Raw genomic sequence first — 19233 nt, 5'->3', positions numbered from 1 at the left:
AGCAATAATGCTGCAGCTCACCTCAGTTCCAATGAAGACGGGCCGGATATAGAGGCTAGCTTCCGTGGATTTTGGCACCCATTCCCTATCCACATCTATCAGCTTCTTGATGCATTCCAAGAGTTCCCTCGTATCAAAAAGCTGTAAAAAAAAAAAAAAAAAAAAAAAACACCAGTAGAATTAAAGGTCCACAAACTCCATAACACACTTGTCAACTTTCATGAAGTACCCTCTGAGCATTTACATGCCCCTTTTCCGCAGACCATGCCCCTGTTGTATAATAGGACAAACCAGCTTTTGTGACGCGGCACCACCCTGTCAGGGCCGAAACTGATGATGCAGCATCCTGGTGCCAGACCAAGACAAAGGTTACATAGACCGATAAACAGGGAATGAACTATTTGCTTCCTGATTGTTGCCGGCTCATTCAGCTGTATTTACATACAGTAGATCATCCCCCCTGTATGGGGTTGAATGATCACTACTGCGATTGTTTGTCCTCATACAGATTAACTGTTTGTCAGCAGCACAATCTCTATTTACCCAGGCAATATGCTGCCGACAAGCACTCATTTTATGTTCCGCACAAACAACAGACCAAACATCAAATCAACATTTTATTCATTTGTCTTTGCATTTACATGGAGGAAAATTCGGGAATGAATATTCCTATACATGCTTGTTTCCAGGAATTGGCATAACAATCTGCACCTCTGGTTGAATGACTATTATAATCAGACACAGATGGACTTACAGGTAGAGTCAGTCTTTTCGCTGATCGTAACATCCTCTCCATGTTTAGCTGTGGTCGAAACAATCGGATCTTGCCATCTTCTCCCCGATATGCTTTCAATCCTTCAAAAAGCTCCACAGAAAAGAAATAATGATCATAAAAACCCTAACACATGCTATGACTATAATGGTAAATGTAAGATGCAGGTGGTCAAGGGTTATTCTGTCCAACAATAATGTCCATATTACCAGTGTGGCATTGAGATCTGCACATCTTATACTGTAGTGAAAGTTTTTCCATCTATTAACAGCCTTTTACAAGGGACGTACCTAAGCAATCACTGGTCCGTGTAAAAGGCGATTAGACGATCAGCCGACAAACAAGCAAACACTTGTCTGATCTTATATATTCTGCCAACAAAAGATAACTTTATGCCGGCATCACATCACCCAGTGTAAACAGAGGATGTGCTGCCGACAGTAGTGTAAAGCTGCATTTACATGGCCCAAAGCTTGGGCCAATTATCTGGAACAGGCGTTCCTACAAACGCTAAAGGTGCCGCATATCACCTGATGAACTAGCAAAATGCTTGTTCATCAAGTGAAATGATCTGAGGTGCGGAGACACATCCATGAGATCCATACTCTTTATACTACTTATCATTGAGAGGTTGTCACACCCTTGCCCCGATACAGCCATCACTGAACACATATGCCACCACTCACCTCTATGGCATAGTTAAACACACTGCATGCTGGGTGTAAGCTCAAGTTCTGTAGAGGTTTGATTGCCGGTGTTTGCCATCCCTTCTCTGCAGACCACTCAACTGTCAGCATGTGATCGCTGAAGACTGTGCCGAACACCAGCTTGCTTGGATCAGGCTTTTCTTTTGGAGAGTCTGTGAGTTCAATGGTTAAATCTGATGCCTGAATGTAGAAGACAAAAGGAGATGAGACAAGGGTTCAATAATTCTGCCAAGAACGCCAAAGAAATTCTTACTGGAGCGCAACCAAATCTCATAGTATTAATCATAAACACTGCTCTCTTACGGGGCACATTTACTAAAAGGTCTGCACCTGTTTTTAGTCCAAAAAATGCTGTTTTAGTGCTTTGTTCGACTATTTTGATTTTTTTTAGACTAATTCAGAAGTTTTATAACTTTTGCAACTTTTTTCCAACCTATTTTAGGTGCACATTTTTTGTGCCTGAATTTGTCGCGAAAACGATCTAATTTCAACTTCACCCCAGGGCTGGCATACTTTTCTTCATGCATTATTTTTTTCATTAAAAGTCGCACATTTGCGGAGATATGCGACTTTTCTCCGTAAGGTTGAAACTTTTTTCATTCACTAATAGACTAGTCTATCTGAAAAATGACCACCTGAGGTCTGACTTAGGGGGTCAGTTATTAATCTGAAATACCCCTAAATTAGGCGTATTTCAGGCGCAGATTGCGGCGCAACTAACGATGGTCTGCGACTAACCGTGTTCTGCGACTTCTCCCCACTAACACCAGGTATAAAAAAGTGGGCATGGCAGGGAAGGGGACGGGCCGGAAGGCCCGTCTGATTAACCTTTTCCCACGCCTGTTTTAGGCGTAGAAAAAGGTCTAAATGTAAGCTAGCTAGGAAGCAGTCATACATTTAGTTACGTAGAGGCTGGCACCTCTTCTTAACTCCAGCTGATCCACCCCCAGTTTAGGGTTTGGGGCTTAATAAATGTGCCCCTTAGTGTTGAGCGAATCAGACTTGGATTGCTGTATCTGAACCCGATTTATTTGAAAACTTTGATACTTGCTTCATCTCGGGTCTATGATGTGACACTTTGTCTATTCGCATAAATTACAGTGTCAAAATCCGAAACTGAACTCAGCTTCGATAATGAGGCAGAAAGGGTCTCATTCATAATTTTCTAGGCCTGTTTTAGGCATAGAAAATTGTCTAAATTTAGGCCAATAAGAAAGCTGGCTTACATTTAGACCGGCGGTGGATGCGTCGAAGTTATGTAGAATCCGGCACCTCTGCATAACTTTGGGGATCCAGCGCAGGGGTTACTAAGACCGGCGTCTAATACACCAACCTTAATCAATGACCCCCATAGTGTACCATAAAAAGTAAATGGAGATGCCTTCAGCTGGTATCCAAAGGAGTAGCTCATCCAGGCACATGTAAAGCACAGTACAGTCGTGGCCAAAAGTTTTGAGAATTACATAAATATTGGAAATTGGAAAAGTTGCTGCTTAAGTTTTTATAATAGCAATTTGCGTATACTCCAGAATGTTATGAAGAGTGATCAGATGAATTGCATAGTCCTTCTTTGCCATGAAAATTAACTTAATCCCAAAAAACTTTCCACTGCATTTCATTGCTGTCATTAAAGGACCTGCTCAGATCATTTCAGTAATCGTCTTGTTAACTCAGGTGAGAATGTTGACGAACACAAGGCTGGAGATCATTATGTCAGGCTGATTGGGTTAAAATTGCAGACTTGACATGTTAAAAGGAGGGTGATGCTTGAAATCATTGTTCTTCCATTGTTAACCATGGTGACCTGCAAAGAAACGCGTGCAGCCATCATTGCGTTGCATAAAAATGGCTTCACAGGCAAGGATATTGTGGCTACTAAGATTGTACCTCAATCAATAATTTATAGGATCATCAAGAACTTCAAGGAAAGAGGTTCAATTCTTGTTTAGAAGGCTTCAGGGCGTCCAAGACAGTCCAGCAAGCGACAGGATCGTCTCCTAAAGAGGATTCAGCTGCGGGATCGGAGTGCCACCAGTGCAGAGCTTGCTCAGGAATGGCAGCAGGCAGGTGTGAGCGCATCTGCACGCACAGTGAGGCCAAGACTTTTGGAAGATAGCCTGGTGTCAAGAAGGGCAGCAAATAAGCCACTTCTCTCCAAAAAAAACATCAGGGACAGATTGATCTTCTGCAGAAAGTATGGTGAATGGACTGCTGAGGACTGGGGCAAAGTCATATTCTCCGATGAAGCCTCTTTCCGATTGTTTGGGGCATCTGGAAAAAGGCTTGTCCGGAGAAGAAAAGGTGAGCGCTACCATCAGTCCTGTGTCATGCCAACAGTAAAGCATCCTGAGACCATTCATGTGTGGGGTTGCTTCTCATCCAAGGGAGTGGGCTCACTCACAATTTTGCCCAAAAACACAGCCATGAATAAAGAATGGTACCAAAACACCCTCCAACAGCAACTTCTTCCAACAATCCAACAACAGTTTGGTGAAGAACAATGCATTTTCCAGCACGATGGAGCACCGTGCCATAAGGCAAAAGTGATAACTAAGTGGCTCGGGGACCAAAACGTTGACATTTTGGGTCCATGGCCTGGAAACTCCCCAGATCTTAATCCCATTGAGAACTTGTGGTCAATCCTCAAGAGGCGGGTGGACAAACAAAAACCCACTAATTCTGACAAACGCCAAGAAGTGATTATGAAAGAATGGGTTGCCATCAGTCAGGAATTGGCCCAGAAGTTGATTGAGAGCATGCCCAGTCGAATTGCAGAGGTCCTGGAAAAAAAGGGCCAACACTGCAAATACTGACTCTTTGCATAAATGTCATGTAATTGTCGATAAAAGCCTTTGAAACGTATGAAGTGCGTGTAATTATATTTCACTTCATCACAGAAACAACTGAAACAAAGATTTAAAAGCAGTTTAGCAGCAAACTTTGTGAAAACTAATATTTGTGTCATTCTCAAAATTTTTGGCCACGACTGTACAGGACATGATTATGCGTCACTTAATAATATAGTCTTTGTTAAAATGATGTACCTTTTTCTATATTTCATAAGGTATGATCCCTTATTTGTCAAGTCTTTTGTGCTGTCCACAGGTATGCCCTGTCCACAAAATGTCTGCTGATGGAGGGTCATGTGACCAGGCACATCACTCAGTCTCTTCCATTCAAACACACAGCACCTGCACTAAACTCCCAACACAGAGGACAGGTGCAGTGTATTTGAATGGAGGAGACATCACATGGAAGTGATTCGTCTGGTCACATGACCCTCTATCAGCAGCGGTATTTGGCCGGGCGGACTTCCAGCAGCACACAGATGTACACTCTAGTAGGGATCCAGCAGGTTGTTCCCCTGCTGGAACGAGTAAACGCCAGTGTGAAAGTAGCCTTAGTGGATACAGTTGTATCTCGTCTGGACAATATTCTGTACAGCCACATTGATACATTGATGTAAATGAGCAGAGAGATCTGTGCAGCACACGTGGGACGCCACGGAGTAGCGGTGGGCAGTAAACTTACTAACCCTGACTAACAGCGGGAGGAAGGTGAGCGATACTTTGAAGTATTATCTATTATATCTATTATATGCCAACATACCTAGTTTGGGGTATCAAGTCTATCAAATATAATATTGCACTAAAGCGGGAAATAACTCCATGTGGATATCTTTTCACCTTCTTAACCATTTGATAACCATCTTTTAACCATTTAATTACCTCCTTCAACGCGGATTTATCTATACATTGCAAACTATTCATATGGATCTATGCATTGATGAACATTGATGAACTATTGTTGTGCCTTGGACAACCACCTGGGACAATACTCTCTTAATAGATGTTAGATTATAGAGCGACATATACAGAGATATACAGTGGGATGCAAAAGTTTGGGCAATCTTGTTAATCTTCATGATTTTCCTGTATAAATCGTTGGTTGTTAGGATAAAAAATGTCAGTTAAATATATCATATAGGAGACACACACAGTGATATTTGAGAAGTGAAATGAAGTTTATTGGATTTACAGAAGGTGTGCTATAATTGTTTAAACAAAATTAGGCAGGTGCATAAATTTGGGCACTGTTGTCATTTTATTGATTCCAAAACCTTTAGAACTAATTATTGGAACTCAAATTGGCTTGGTAAGCTCAGTGACCCCTGACCTACATACACAGGTGAATCCAATTATGAGAAAGAGTATTTAAGGGGGTCAATTGTAAGTTTCCCTCCTCTTTTAATTTTCTCTGAAGAGTAGCAACATGGGGGTCTCAAAACAACTCTCAAATGACCTGAAGACAAAGATTGTTCACCATCATGGTTTAGGGGAAGGATACAGAAAGCTGTCTCAGAGATTTCAGCTGTCTGTTTCCACAGTTAGGAACATATTGAGGAAATGGAAGACCACAGGCTCAGTTCAAGTTAAGGCTCGAAGTGGCAGACCAAGAAAAATCTCGGATAGACAGAAGCGACAAATGGTGAGAACAGTCAGAGTCAACCCACAGACCAGCACCAAAGACCTACAACATCATCTTGCTGCAGATGGAGTCACTGTGCATCGTTCAACCATTCGGCGCACTTTACACAAGGAGATGCTGTATGCGAGAGTGATGCAGAGGAAGCCTTTTCTCCGCCCACAGTATAAAAAGTGCCGCTTGAGGTGGGCTAAAGCACATTTGGACAAGCCAGCTTCATTTTGGAATAAGGTGCTGTGGACTGATTAAAACTAAAATTGAGTTATTTGGCCATAACAAGGGGCGTTATGCATGGAGGAAAAAGAACACAGCATTCCAAGAAAAACACCTGCTACCTACAGTAAAATATGGTGGTGGTTCCATCATGCTGTGGGGCTGTGGGGCCAGTGCAGGGACTGGGAATCTTGTCAAAGTTGAGGGACGCATGGATTCCACTCAGTATCAGCAGATTCTGGAGACCAATGTCCAGGAATCAGTGACAAAGCTGAAGCTGCGACGGGGCTGGATCTTTTAACAAGACAACGACCCTAAACACTGCTCAAAGTCCACTAAGTCATTTATGCAGAGGAACAAGTACAACGTTCTGGAATGGCCATCTCAGTCCCCAGACCTGAATATAATTGAAAATCTGTGGTGTGACTTAAAGAGAGCTGTCCTCAGTGGCGTAGGGATCGCCATAGCAACCATAGCAGTGGCTATGGGGCCCTACGCCACTGGGGGCCCGTCCGTGCCGACTTCTGTTGATTTAAAAAAAAAAAAATTATTTACACACACACACACACTGGCAGCCAGGCTCCGATCTGAGTTTTCACGAGCTCAGTGAGATCGTAAAAACTCAAATCCGATGGTATATTCTAACCCCCAGGCGTTCCCATGGTGACAGGGATGCTTGCCTGGGGGTTAGAATATACAGGGCCACGCCGCTCACAGCAGTATATTTATAAACTAATCAGTAACTACTTTAACTTTAATAATTGCTCATTGCTGAGCTCTTTACTTGGATTATTTGGATATCTTACTCTGTCTTAGCTCCGGTAATAGCAGGCAGTGCGGGGGGCGGCGCTCACTCACTGACGTCACGCGCCTGCTCCTCTCACTATCAGTGTTGAGTTTTGGAGTACCGCACTCCAGTTTGGTTCACTGGTGCCTGCAAGGACTTGTTCAGTCGCGCTATAGTAGTAAGAAGATTGCAGCACACAGTTTTTCTTGTTGCTTTTAAGTTTTAATATAACATTTTTGTCATCACATAATTAGAGTTCCAGTGCAAATTTTCACAGCTATATGCATAGAAGAGAATGACCAGACGTTTCGGCCTTTCACGGCCTTCCTCAGTGGTCTTAAATCTATAAAAATAACATATATTTGTATGACTTATATGATATATGCATTAGGATCATGATTAGATGAGGACGAAACTAGAGAGAATCTTTGGTATATATACATTGAACATAAGGAAAGAAATTATTTACAGAGAATATGGAATAAAAACAATTGACGGTTAGTTGCCATCTAGGAGTTGACATGATTTTATCAGCGATTATGTTTAGAATCAATAGAATTTAGTATGCTGCTATAGGTAGATGGATAAATGTATGTGGTACATTACAGTGTCATAGTCGCACTGATGGGGGTATTCCCCAAGACAGGACACACTCGCACAAGTTATCAAGAATTGAGCATAGATGATCCACCACGTATATACTCACCCCTTGTTCAATCAATTCTCTATCACGTGGCTACGATTTATTGATGATATCTTTTGCATATGGGGGGGCCCCACCACCACTATCGATGAATTTGTCCAGGACCTTAATTCTGTCTATCCAGAGTTATGTTTCACCATACAGACAAGCAAAGAAAAAATAAGTTTCCTAGACACAATAGTCGAACTTGACCCAGTGGGCAACATAACATTGGATCTATATAACAAACCAACCGACCGAAATAGTTTGCTTCACTATAACAGCTGCCACCCCAGGGCCACAAAAAACTCCTTACCCAAATCTCAGTTTATAAGAGTTAACCGCATTGTTACCGACACTGAAGTGAGAGAAATCAGACTGAAGGAGATGACAGAGAAGTTCCAGACAAGGGGTTATCCACAAACACTTCTTGATTCCACTTTAAATAACATCACGGAAATAATCCAACCACGTAAAAAGGAACCTAAGAGGCTAGCCTGCGTTACAACATACCACCCACTGATACCCAAAATCCATCAGGCATTGAGAAAGCACTGGCCAGTACTCACGAAGGCATACCTGTCACGAGGGTGTCGAGGACCACGCCTGACTCAGTTATACCCGGGGTCAGGAAGTCGCAGCGGTTGGCTGCACGCTCTATTTAAGATAGGGCTGTTTTCCTTATGGTAGCTTTCTGGGTTTGCTTAGCAAACCCTTTTGGCTCACTCAGGGATCCGTAGCTCCTTCTCCTCAGCTGTTCCTTGTCCAGCACTCCCAGACCTCCTTATATTTCTCTCTCACACTTCTCTGGTTGCCAGAGATAGAGCTTCCTGCCTGGACATCTATTCTGACCTTCTGGAGCTGTGTTGCTGCGTTCGCTGGTAGTTGGTCCAGTACGCTACCCTCCAGATCCCTGTTGGACCTTTTTGGTTTATTGTGGTCGCCCACCTGGGTGTATGTGTTTGTATGTTTTGTCTGTCCTCTCCCTGGTGTTTCCCTCTTAGTGATAGTGGTGTGGACTAGCGATCCCACCGGCCTGTTCACTATCCAGGGCTCATATTAGGGAAAGCCAGGGTTTAGGCACGCGATCGCCGCACGGGTGAGGAACCCGTCTAGGGACGTCAGGGCAGTCAGGTGCCAGCCGCAAGGTGAGTTAGGGGTCACCACCTTTCCCTCTCCCTTGGGCAGGGCTTTCCCTGTTTTCCTCCCTGTGCGTGTCGTCGGTCATTACAATACCCCAACATTGTGGAGTTTAGTGAACCCCCACTAACGTGCTATAAGAGACCCCACAATGTCAGAGACAAATTGGTCAAGGCAGACATTGGTAGCCTTATCAAGCTACCAAAACAAACTTTCCTAAAGAGTCAACGACAAGGAACATTTCCTTGTCTACATTGCACTCAATGTTCAAGTGTTACAAGAGGCGAACACGTTACCCACCCAAGAACTGGACGACCATACCAAATTAAGGGATTCTTTACATGCGATTCCAGTTTTGTTGTTTACGTGTTGAAGTGCCCATGCGGACTGGCGTATGTGGGCGAAACAACTCAACATGTTCGCGATCGTGTAAGTAAACACAAATCCACCATTAGACTCGGACACACCCTGTTACCCGTCCCACACCATTTTAACGAAAAAAACTATCGGGTATCCCAATTACGGTTCCAGGTATTGGAGCAAATCGACCCTCTAAGACGCGGCGGAAACCGGATCCTATCTCTAAAACAAAGAGAGGCGTATTGGATCCACACACTCGGGACCCTCTCACCACATGGTCTCAATCGGGAATGTGATTTCTCTATTAATGTCTAATCTAATGGTCAAGAGCATCATTTCTGTGTGTGATTAACAAACTATTTATTTTCCTTACAGACCCGTTGAAATTACGACCTGCGAGGGTGAGATAACAAACCCCCCCCCCCCCTTCCCTTTTATCTTCCCCCTTCCCCTTCCTCCCTTCCCCTTCCCTGGCTCTTCCTTATCCTCCCTTCCTGTTATCCACCCCACCTATTTTCCATTATGATAGGGACACTATAGATTAACCATATACCAGGAGGTCTCTATTTGTCAACTTCTATATAAGCATGCTATGGTATTAATGTATAGATGTGGTGTACTGTGTATATTACATTGTGCTTATTCATCCCCAGTCATTGATTTTGCAAAGGACTTTTACTAATATACAGTAATATACATTTTGTCCCTACTATCCGGACACTCATGGGCGTCTATTTAAGCCACTTTGCATTATACACTGCCGTATTACGTGACATGATATTCCTGCCCTTTGATTATCCATGAGACGCGCGGCTACAGCGAATGACACGCAGGTGGAACGCATGGCACTTCCGCCCTGGTGACGTATTCGCGCATGCGCATTATGGAGCGGCTGTCCTGCGTGCCTGACACGCAAGTGGAACGCACGCAGGCCCTGTAACATGTGACCGGAACATGTGACCGGATGCACCCTATGACCCAATATACAGTGGCGTTCCTCGCTACTTTAAAAGGCGCCAAGCGAGCGCCTGTCCAGTGCATCCAGCGCAAGTGCCTTACTACACAGCATCCAAGGTAACCACAGGAGTCCTCTCTATATAACATGATGGCTTTTCTATGTTTCTTTATGTTTTCCCATGTAGCTTTTTCCATGCTTGGTCAGGATGTTATACCCGGCAGCTATAATGACTGTTGAACTGTCTCCTCATAATGGCTTGTACTACTTGCACTCAGGGGACTGCCCAACTCAGGACACATTGCACTGACTCCATATACATATATATATATAGATAGACACTCCACATGATCCCCTAACCTACCTGGTGGATCATCTATGCTCAATTCTTGATAACTTGTGCGAGTGTGTCCTGTCTTGGGCAATACCCCCATCAGTGCGACTATGACACTGTAATGTACCACATACATTTATCCATCTACCTATAGCAGCATACTAAATTCTATTGATTCTAAACATAATCGCTGATAAAATCATGTTCACTCCTAGATGGCAACTAACCGTCAATTGTTTTTATTCCATATTCTCTGTAAATAATTTCTTTCCTTATGTTCAATGTATATATACCAAAGATTCTCTCTAGTTTCGTCCTCATCTAATCATGATCCTAATGCATATATCATATAAGTCATACAAATATATGTTATTTTTATAGATTTAAGACCACTGAGGAAGGCCGTGAAAGGCCGAAACGTCTGGTCATTCTCTTCTATGCATATAGCTGTGAAAATTTGCACTGGAACTCTAATTATGTGATGACAAAAATGTTATATTAAAACTTAAAAGCAACAAGAAAAACTGTGTGCTGCAATCTTCTTACTGCTCCTCTCACTAGGCGGCGCAGGCGCGTGACGTCAGTGAGTGAGCGCCGCCCCCCACACTGCCTGCTGTTACCGGAGCTAAGACAGAGTAAGATATCCAAAAAATCCAAGTAAAGAGCTCAGCAATGAGCAATGATTAAAGTTAAAGTAGTTACTGATTAGTTTATAAATATACTGCTGTGAGCGTCGTGGAGGGGGATCTGTGGATGGCACTGTTTAGGGGGGGGGATCTGTGGATGACACTGTTATGAGGGGGGGGATCTGTGGATTGCACTGTTTAGGGGGGGAGATCTGTGGATGCCACTGTTTAGGGGGGGAGATCTGTGGATGGCACTGTTTAGGGGAGGGGGGATCTGTGGATGGCACTGTTTAGGGGAGGGGGGATCTGTGGATGGCACTGTTTAGGGGAGGGGGGATCTGTGGATGGCACTGTTTAGGGGAGGGGGGATCTGTGAATGGCACTGTTTAGGGGGGAGGGATCTGTGGATGGCACTGTTTAGGGGGGGGGGGATCTGTGGATGGCACTGTTTAGGGGGGGATCTGTGGATGGCACTGTTTAGGGGGGAGGGATCTGTGGATGGCACTGTTTAGGGGGGGGGGGGATCTGTGGATGGCACTGTTTAGGGGGGGATCTGTGGATGGCACTGTTTAGGGGGGGATCTGTGGATGGCACTGTTTAGGGGAGGGGGATCTGTGGATGGCACTGTTTAGGGGGGATCTGTGGATGGCACTGTTTAGGGGGGGATCTGTGGATGGCACTGTTTAGGGGGGGATCTGTGGATGGCACTGTTTAGGGGGGAGATCTGTGGATGGCACTGTTTAGGGGAGGGGGGATCTGTGGATGGCACGGGGGGGGGGGGGGGGGCCCATACATTTTTTTGCTATGGGGCCCATGCATTTCTAGCTACACCCCTGGCTGTCCTTGCTCGGAAGCCATCAAACCTGAATGAACTAAACATGTTTTGTAAAGAGGAATGGTCCAAAATACCTTCAACCAGAATCCAGACTCTCATTGGAACCTACAGGAAGCGTTTAAAGGCTGTAATTTCTGCAAAAGGAGGATCTACTAAATATTGATTTCATTTCTTTTTTGTGGTGCCCAAATTTATGCACCTGCCTAATTTTGTTTAAACAATTATAGCACACTTTCTGTAAATCCAATAAACTTCATTTCACTTCTCAAATATCACTGTGTGTCCTGTATGATATATTTAACTGACATTTTTTATCGTAACAACCAACGATTTATACAGGAAAATCATGAAGATTAACAAGGTTGCCCAAAATTTCGCATCCCACTGTACCTTTGTGCCTTATTGCATGTACTTATTGCTGAAGAGTGTGGGCTTGCATCAGCTGCAGCACAGTGGTAGAGCAGGGGTTAATCGACCATCCCAGATAACTCCACCCAGCAGAGGGGAGGGAACAAAACAGCCTGCCTTCACAGAGAAAGCATTCCTACAGCAGCAGGAACAAAAGTGCTGAATACAAGTTCCCAGGAGGACAGAGAAATCGCTGCCCATAGAGGAAGCAGGAGGTAAAGTGGCGGCCATTTTGAAAAAGGGAAAATACAGCATTTTCTGCATTGGATGTTGGAGAAGCCTCTGTCCTTTGATCTGAGTGAGTACTATTGTGCAACTAACCTTGCTAAAGACTGTTAATAGTTATAATCTGCATGCCAGAGCACCATACTTCCCGAAATTGAGCAGTTGCAGCTGTAACATCCCAGAGTATGTCACTAAAACTCTTTCACCCTGCTATGTGATGTTAAGGTGTAAATGTGTTAATATCCTGTGTAATCTGACATTGCATTTGTATTATATGTATTTGCTGTAATTCCCAATGTACACCAGCAGGTGGCAGCAATATGTAAGTAGGCCACAGTTAGTTAATAGATCTAGACTGGAATAGACCATTCCAGGCTAGCTTCCCCCTATCTGAGGAGGAGTGGAATGTTCCCACATCCTACTTCAGAGGGAGGAAAGAAAGTTCTAGGCAGTGTACCAGCCACCCCCTGTTGGGGTAGGCTGTGTGAGTGTAACGCACCTAGTTGATCAGTTAGGATCTCAACTGCGGAAGCAATGGACATCCACTATTATCCCACCGCCCTTGTGTTTGGCTGTGGGATTCGCGGTTACTCAGTATGTACCCCAGGCGTCTCTCTCAGTCTTGGGCGGAGAGTTTGGGGTAACAAAATCATTTACCGCTATCCATCTAACTAGTTTTACTGATGGGAAGGAAGGTCTCCCAGTATTACAGGAGTCACAAGTTAGTATAAGCTTGTGCACAGTTCAGAGTTAGTATCTAGTATGCAATAGGTTCAGAGTTAGTATATAGCATGTCCTCAGTTTAGTATATAGTATGCCATAGGTTCAGGGTTAGTATATAGCATGTCCACAGTTTAGTATATAGTATGCAGTAGGTTCAAAGTTAGTATAGCATGTCCACAGTTTAGTATATAGTATGCAGTAGGTTTAGTATAGCATGTCCACAGTTTAGTATATAGTATGCAGTAGGTTTAGTATAGCATGTCCACAGTTTAGTATATAGTATGCAGTAGGTTTAGTATAGCATGTCCACAGTTTAGTATATAGTATGCAGTAGGTTCAGAGCATGTCCACAGTTTAGTATATAATATGCAGCAGGTTCAGAGCTAGTATAGCATGTCCAGAGTTTAGTATATAGTATGCAGCAGGTTCAGAGCTAGCATAGCATGTCCAGAGTTTAGTATATAGCATACAGCAGGTTCCACCCCACTCTGAGTTCCAGGACATTAATCAGAGCAGGTAACAGGCATATACTTGCGGTTAGTTGGTCCTGGCTAGGAAGCCAGCAGTGGGGAAGCCAGTGGCAAGAAGGTAGACAGTCCTTCACGCTGTTGTTAGGGATCCAGGTCTGGATATGTGGACAGAGTCCTCAGATGCAATGGAGCTAGCAGGGTGCGCACTCCATTAGTGGAACACCCTGCTTAGCACCTGTCTTCTATTTAAGGGCTGGACGGTAAGTGGGCGGAGTCACAGGACAGCCCAGCGGCCACTGCGTTCCACGCTGGAGCGCAAGCCAGCGTAACAACACAGGCGGTCGCTGCGTTCCACGCTGGAACGCAAGCCAGCGTATCATCGCAGACGGCCGGTGCGTTCCACGCTGGAGCGCAAGTCAGCGTATCGTCACAGGGAGCCGCTGCGATCCAGGCTGTACTGTTACAGTACCCCCCCCTCAAGGGACCCCTCCGGGGTACCCCACTAGGAGAGGGTCGGTTGGGAAATCTTCTATGGAACAACCTTTGGAGTCTGGGAGCATGAACGTTTTGCACATCTTCCCAAGAGTCATCCTGGGGACCATACCCCTTCCATCTAACGAGATACTGGATCTTCCCCCGTCTTCTTCTGGAATCAATGAGCTGCTCAACTTCAAATTCTTCTTCTCCTTGGACCTCTATAGGAGGCAAGGGTCGAGGATCACTTGATGGGAACGGCCTAGCTCTAAACGGCTTCAGTAGTGACACGTGGAATGTGGGATGTACCTGTAATCGAGGAGGAAGGGTGAGTCTCACCGTGTTGGGGTTAATAATCCTTTCTATCGGAAAAGGACCCAGGAATTGTCTTCCCAATTTCTTGGAAGGTACCCCCAACCGAAGGTTTTTTGTTGATAACCAAACCGAGTCCCCGACCTGGTAGGGAGGACTTTCTCTCCTACGACGGTCGTAGTAACACTTCTGTCTTTCCTTTGCCCGTTGAAGGTTGTCTTTTAGCGTCTTAAGGGTAGTTTGCAAAGTGGTCAGATAATCGTCTGTGGCTGGAACGTTTGTGGGAAGGCTGGTTTGAGGAAGAGACCTAGGGTGAAATCCGTAATTAGCCAAGAATGGAGTATGTAATGTGGAGGAATTCGTAGAATTATTATAGGCGAATTCAGCGAGAGGAAGTAGGCCCTCCCAGTCATCCTGGAGAAATGAGCAGTGACATCTGAGAAACTGTTCCCGACACTGATACACCCTTTCAGTCTGCCCATTAGTTTGGGGGTGATAGGCGGTAGACATTCTGTGGTCGATTTGAAGTCTGGAACAAAGTGCTCTCCAGAATTTGGATACGAATTGCGAACCCCTGTCTGATATGACCTGGCTAGGAATTCCATGTAACTTAATAATATTAGACAGGAATACCACGGCCGTTTCCTTGGAGGAGGGTAACTTCTTGAGGGGCACGAAGTGTGCCATCTTAGTCAGCAAATCCACTACCACCATGATGGTGTTGTTTCCTCTGGAAAGAGGAAGTTCAACTATGAAATCCATCGAGACCCATTCCCAGGGTCTGTTGGCGATGGGAAGACTCATTAGGAGACCATAAGGTCGGTTCCTGTCAGTTTTACATGAGGCACAGGTCTCGCACGTGGAAACGTATTCCTCAATTTGTTTGGTCATCTTTGGCCACCAGAAGTTCCTGCGTATCAGGGTTGTGGTTTTAGCAATGCCGGGATGTCCCGCGAGGGGTAAATCATGGCAAAGTTTGATCACCTGATTGGTGAGGGAGGTATGTACAGTTGGCTGTCCTTGTAAAGGAGACCCTGTTGGTTCTGCGAAAGACCAGGGGGGGTATTAGCATGGTCATTAATTAGAGCATCCTTGAGCTGGGTTTCCAACGTTATGGTGGCAAGGACGAGTTTCTTCGGTGGAATGATCCATGTGGGAGCCGTGTCTGAGGTGCGAATTTCAGCCAGTCGTGACAAGGCGTCGGCCTTCCCATTTTTTGAGCCTGGTCGGTATGTAATTTGGAAGTTAAACCTGTCGGAAAAAAAACTCCACCGTACTTGACGGCCTGATAGTGTTTTATTGGTTTTCAGGTATTGTAGATTACGGTGATCCGTATAAATTGTGATGGGGTGTATTGATCCTTCAAGTAAATGCCTCCAATTTTCCAGGGAGCACTTTATGGCGAGGAGTTCCTTTTCGCCTATGGGGTAATTGAATTCGGCGGTATTTAGCGTCCGGGAGTAGAACCCGATAGGATGTAACAGAGTTGAAAAAGAGCTTCGCTGGGACAGAACAGCTCCTATGGCTGCCTGGGATGCGTCTACTTCCAGCACGTAGTGATGGTTCGGATTTGGGAGAGTCAGTATCGGTGCCGTAGTGAACCTGTTCTTTAATAACTCAAACGCTGATTGGGCGTCCTTGGACCAAACAAACTTCGTGTTGACACTAGTTAAGCGGGTTAGTGGTTTAGTGGTAGCGGAGAAATCTTTAATAAATTTCCTATAGAAGTTTGAGAACCCCAGGAACCGTTGAAGAGCTTTCCTGGAATCCGGAATCGGCCAATTTTGGATGCAAGTGATTTTTGAGGGATCCATCTGGATACCTTTGGGTGAAATTATGTATCCGAGGAAGGGAAGAGAGGTAGTCTCGAATACACATTTTTCCTGTTTGACGTATAAGCGATGAACACTTAACCGTGCGAGAACCCAACGGACATGTTTCCTGTGATCGTGTAAGTTATCGGAATACACTAGTATATTATCAAGATAGATGATTACACATACGTCCAGTAGATCCCTAAAGATGTCGTTAATAAAATTTTGGAATGTGGCAGGGGCGTTGCACAACCCGAAGGGCATCACTGTATACTCGAAGAGACCATACCGAGTGCGGAAAGCTGTCTTCCATTCATCACCTTTTCTGATCCTAATTAAGTTGTATGCGCCTCTCAAATCCAGCTTGGTGTAGATTGTTGCTGTTTGTAATCTTTCTATGAGTTCGGATATTAGCGGCAAGGGGTACCGATTTTTGATTGTTACTTTGTTCAAGGCTCTGTAATCTATAATGGGCCTTAGGCTTGAGTCTTTGTTTCTCACGAAGAACATCCCTGCTGCTGCCGGGGAGGTTGAAGGCTGAATAAAACCTTTTCGTAAGTTCTCTTCTAGGTACTGTTTGAGGTGAACAAGTTCTGGTTGTGCCAATGGATAAATTCTACCCGTGGGTATCTCACTACCCGGCAGCAAGTCTATGGGGCAATCGTAAGATCTATGGGGCGGAAGAGATTCCGCCTTCTTTGCGCTGAATACCTCAGCAAAGTCTGCGTATTGGCTGGGGACCTGGTTCACTCCCACGTGCATGAGAGATTTGAGAGGAAAGCAGGTCTCCATACAATAAGGTGACGTAAACTGAACTCTCCCCTGTTTCCATAGGAGGGTTGGCTGGTGTATTTGCAACCATGGCAACCCAAGAATCACGGGAAACAATGGAGAGTGTATGATATCAAGGGATAAGAATTCTGTGTGGTTATTTTCACATGTCACCATGAGGGGTTGAGTCTGACTGTGGATAGGACTAGAAGTGGTACCGTCAATGAAACTCACGGATATCGGAACGTTTTTTCTCATGTGGGGAATTTTATTTCGCTCAACCAGATGCATATCGATAAAATTCCCCGAAGCTCCCGTGTCCACCATGGCTTCAACGATAATCCGGTTTTGGTCCCACTGTAAGGTGAGAGACGTGTATATGTAACCACCAGTACTATTTTTTGTACTGCCTAAGGTACAAGACGTGCCGCTCTTACCATCGCACTTCTTACGTATCGCGGGGCATCCGTCAACGGTATGGTCAGCAGACGCACAGTATAAACAGAGGTTGAGGTTACGTCTCCTGGCTTTCTCTCTCTCGGTCAGAGGACCTCGGATCGCCCGAATCTCCATCATCTCTACAGCAGGACCCTGGCTGGACGGTCTTGGGTTGGGTGTGAAGCCTGAGACTCTCTCGGCTCTGCGTTCCCTCAGCCGTCTGTCAATGGTGGTGGCCTTCTGCATCAAGGCATTAAGTGTAAGTGGTAATTCTCCTCGGGCTAATTCGTCCTTCAGGGCCTCGGAAAGACCTAGGCGAAACTGATTCCTAAGGGTGAGGTCATTCCATTCAGTCTCTCGGGCCCAGCGAGTGTATTCCGCAATAAAGTCCTCTACAGGTCGTCTCCCTTGTTTAAGGCTGCGTATAGCGGTCTCAGCGGTCAGCTGTTTACTATGGTCCTCGTAGAGAAGGGCCATTTTTTCAAGGAACAGAGGGAAGGATTCCAGGACTGGGTCTTCTTTTTCTAAATAAGTATTGGCCCATGCTCTGGGCTCCCCCCTGAGGTATGAGATCATGGTAAGTACTTTTGTTCTGTCAGTTGGGTAAGTCCGGCGCTGCAGCTCAAACATTAGTTTGCACGCGTTCAGGAAATCCCTGAACTGCCTTCGGTCACCCGAGAATATCTCAGGTGGGCTGACCTTGGGTTCAGGTCCATCACGGGGGTGTCCTGGCCCCTGAGTGACAAGTTGCCGTAGTGCCTGGTTTTCTAGCTGAAGATGTTGTACAGTCACATTGAGGGTCTCCACCCTCTTAGTGAGGGTGACGAGGTGACCTGCAACTTCCGCTGGATCCATGTGGGTTCCACTAATATGTAACGCACGTAGTTGATCAGTTAGGATCTCAACTGCGGAAGCAATGGACATCCACTATTATCCCACCGCCCTTGTGTTTGGCTGTGGGATTCGCGGTTACTCAGTATGTACCCCAGGCGTCTCTCTCAGTCTTGGGCGGAGAGTTTGGGGTAACAAAATCATTTACCGCTATCCATCTAACTAGTTTTACTGATGGGAAGGAAGGTCTCCCAGTATTACAGGAGTCACAAGTTAGTATAAGCTTGTGCACAGTTCAGAGTTAGTATCTAGTATGCAATAGGTTCAGAGTTAGTATATAGCATGTCCTCAGTTTAGTATATAGTATGCCATAGGTTCAGGGTTAGTATATAGCATGTCCACAGTTTAGTATATAGTATGCAGTAGGTTCAAAGTTAGTATAGCATGTCCACAGTTTAGTATATAGTATGCAGTAGGTTTAGTATAGCATGTCCACAGTTTAGTATATAGTATGCAGTAGGTTTAGTATAGCATGTCCACAGTTTAGTATATAGTATGCAGTAGGTTCAGAGCATGTCCACAGTTTAGTATATAATATGCAGCAGGTTCAGAGCTAGTATAGCATGTCCAGAGTTTAGTATATAGCATGCAGCAGGTTCAGAGCTAGCATAGCATGTCCAGAGTTTAGTATATAGCATACAGCAGGTTCCACCCCACTCTGAGTTCCAGGACATTAATCAGAGCAGGTAACAGGCATATACTTGCGGTTAGTTGGTCCTGGCTAGGAAGCCAGTGGCAAGAAGGTAGACAGTCCTTCACGCTGTTGTTAGGGATCCAGGTCTGGATATGTGGACAGAGTCCTCAGATGCAA

The 19233-nt window shown here is 45.0% G+C and overlaps 1 protein-coding gene across 1 annotated transcript in view; it reads right to left on the bottom strand.

The window, feature by feature from the left end:
* Positions 1-19233, bottom strand: part of LOC121005030 (branched-chain-amino-acid aminotransferase, cytosolic-like) — a 100185-nt gene that overhangs the window by 27422 nt on the left and 53530 nt on the right. The window contains exons 3-5 of the mRNA XM_040437537.1: positions 1459-1659; positions 755-865; positions 22-141 (exon numbers count right to left, since the gene is read on the bottom strand). Of these exons, the coding sequence (XP_040293471.1) occupies positions 22-141; positions 755-865; positions 1459-1659 (432 nt within the window). The remainder of the gene's footprint in view (positions 1-21; positions 142-754; positions 866-1458; positions 1660-19233) is intronic.

This window comes from Bufo bufo, chromosome 1, assembly GCF_905171765.1.
Source record: "Bufo bufo chromosome 1, aBufBuf1.1, whole genome shotgun sequence".
Classification (NCBI taxonomy): domain Eukaryota; kingdom Metazoa; phylum Chordata; class Amphibia; order Anura; family Bufonidae; genus Bufo; species Bufo bufo.
The sequence above is the reverse complement of the archived record's forward strand: the minus strand, read 5'-3'. Positions and strand labels throughout refer to the sequence as shown.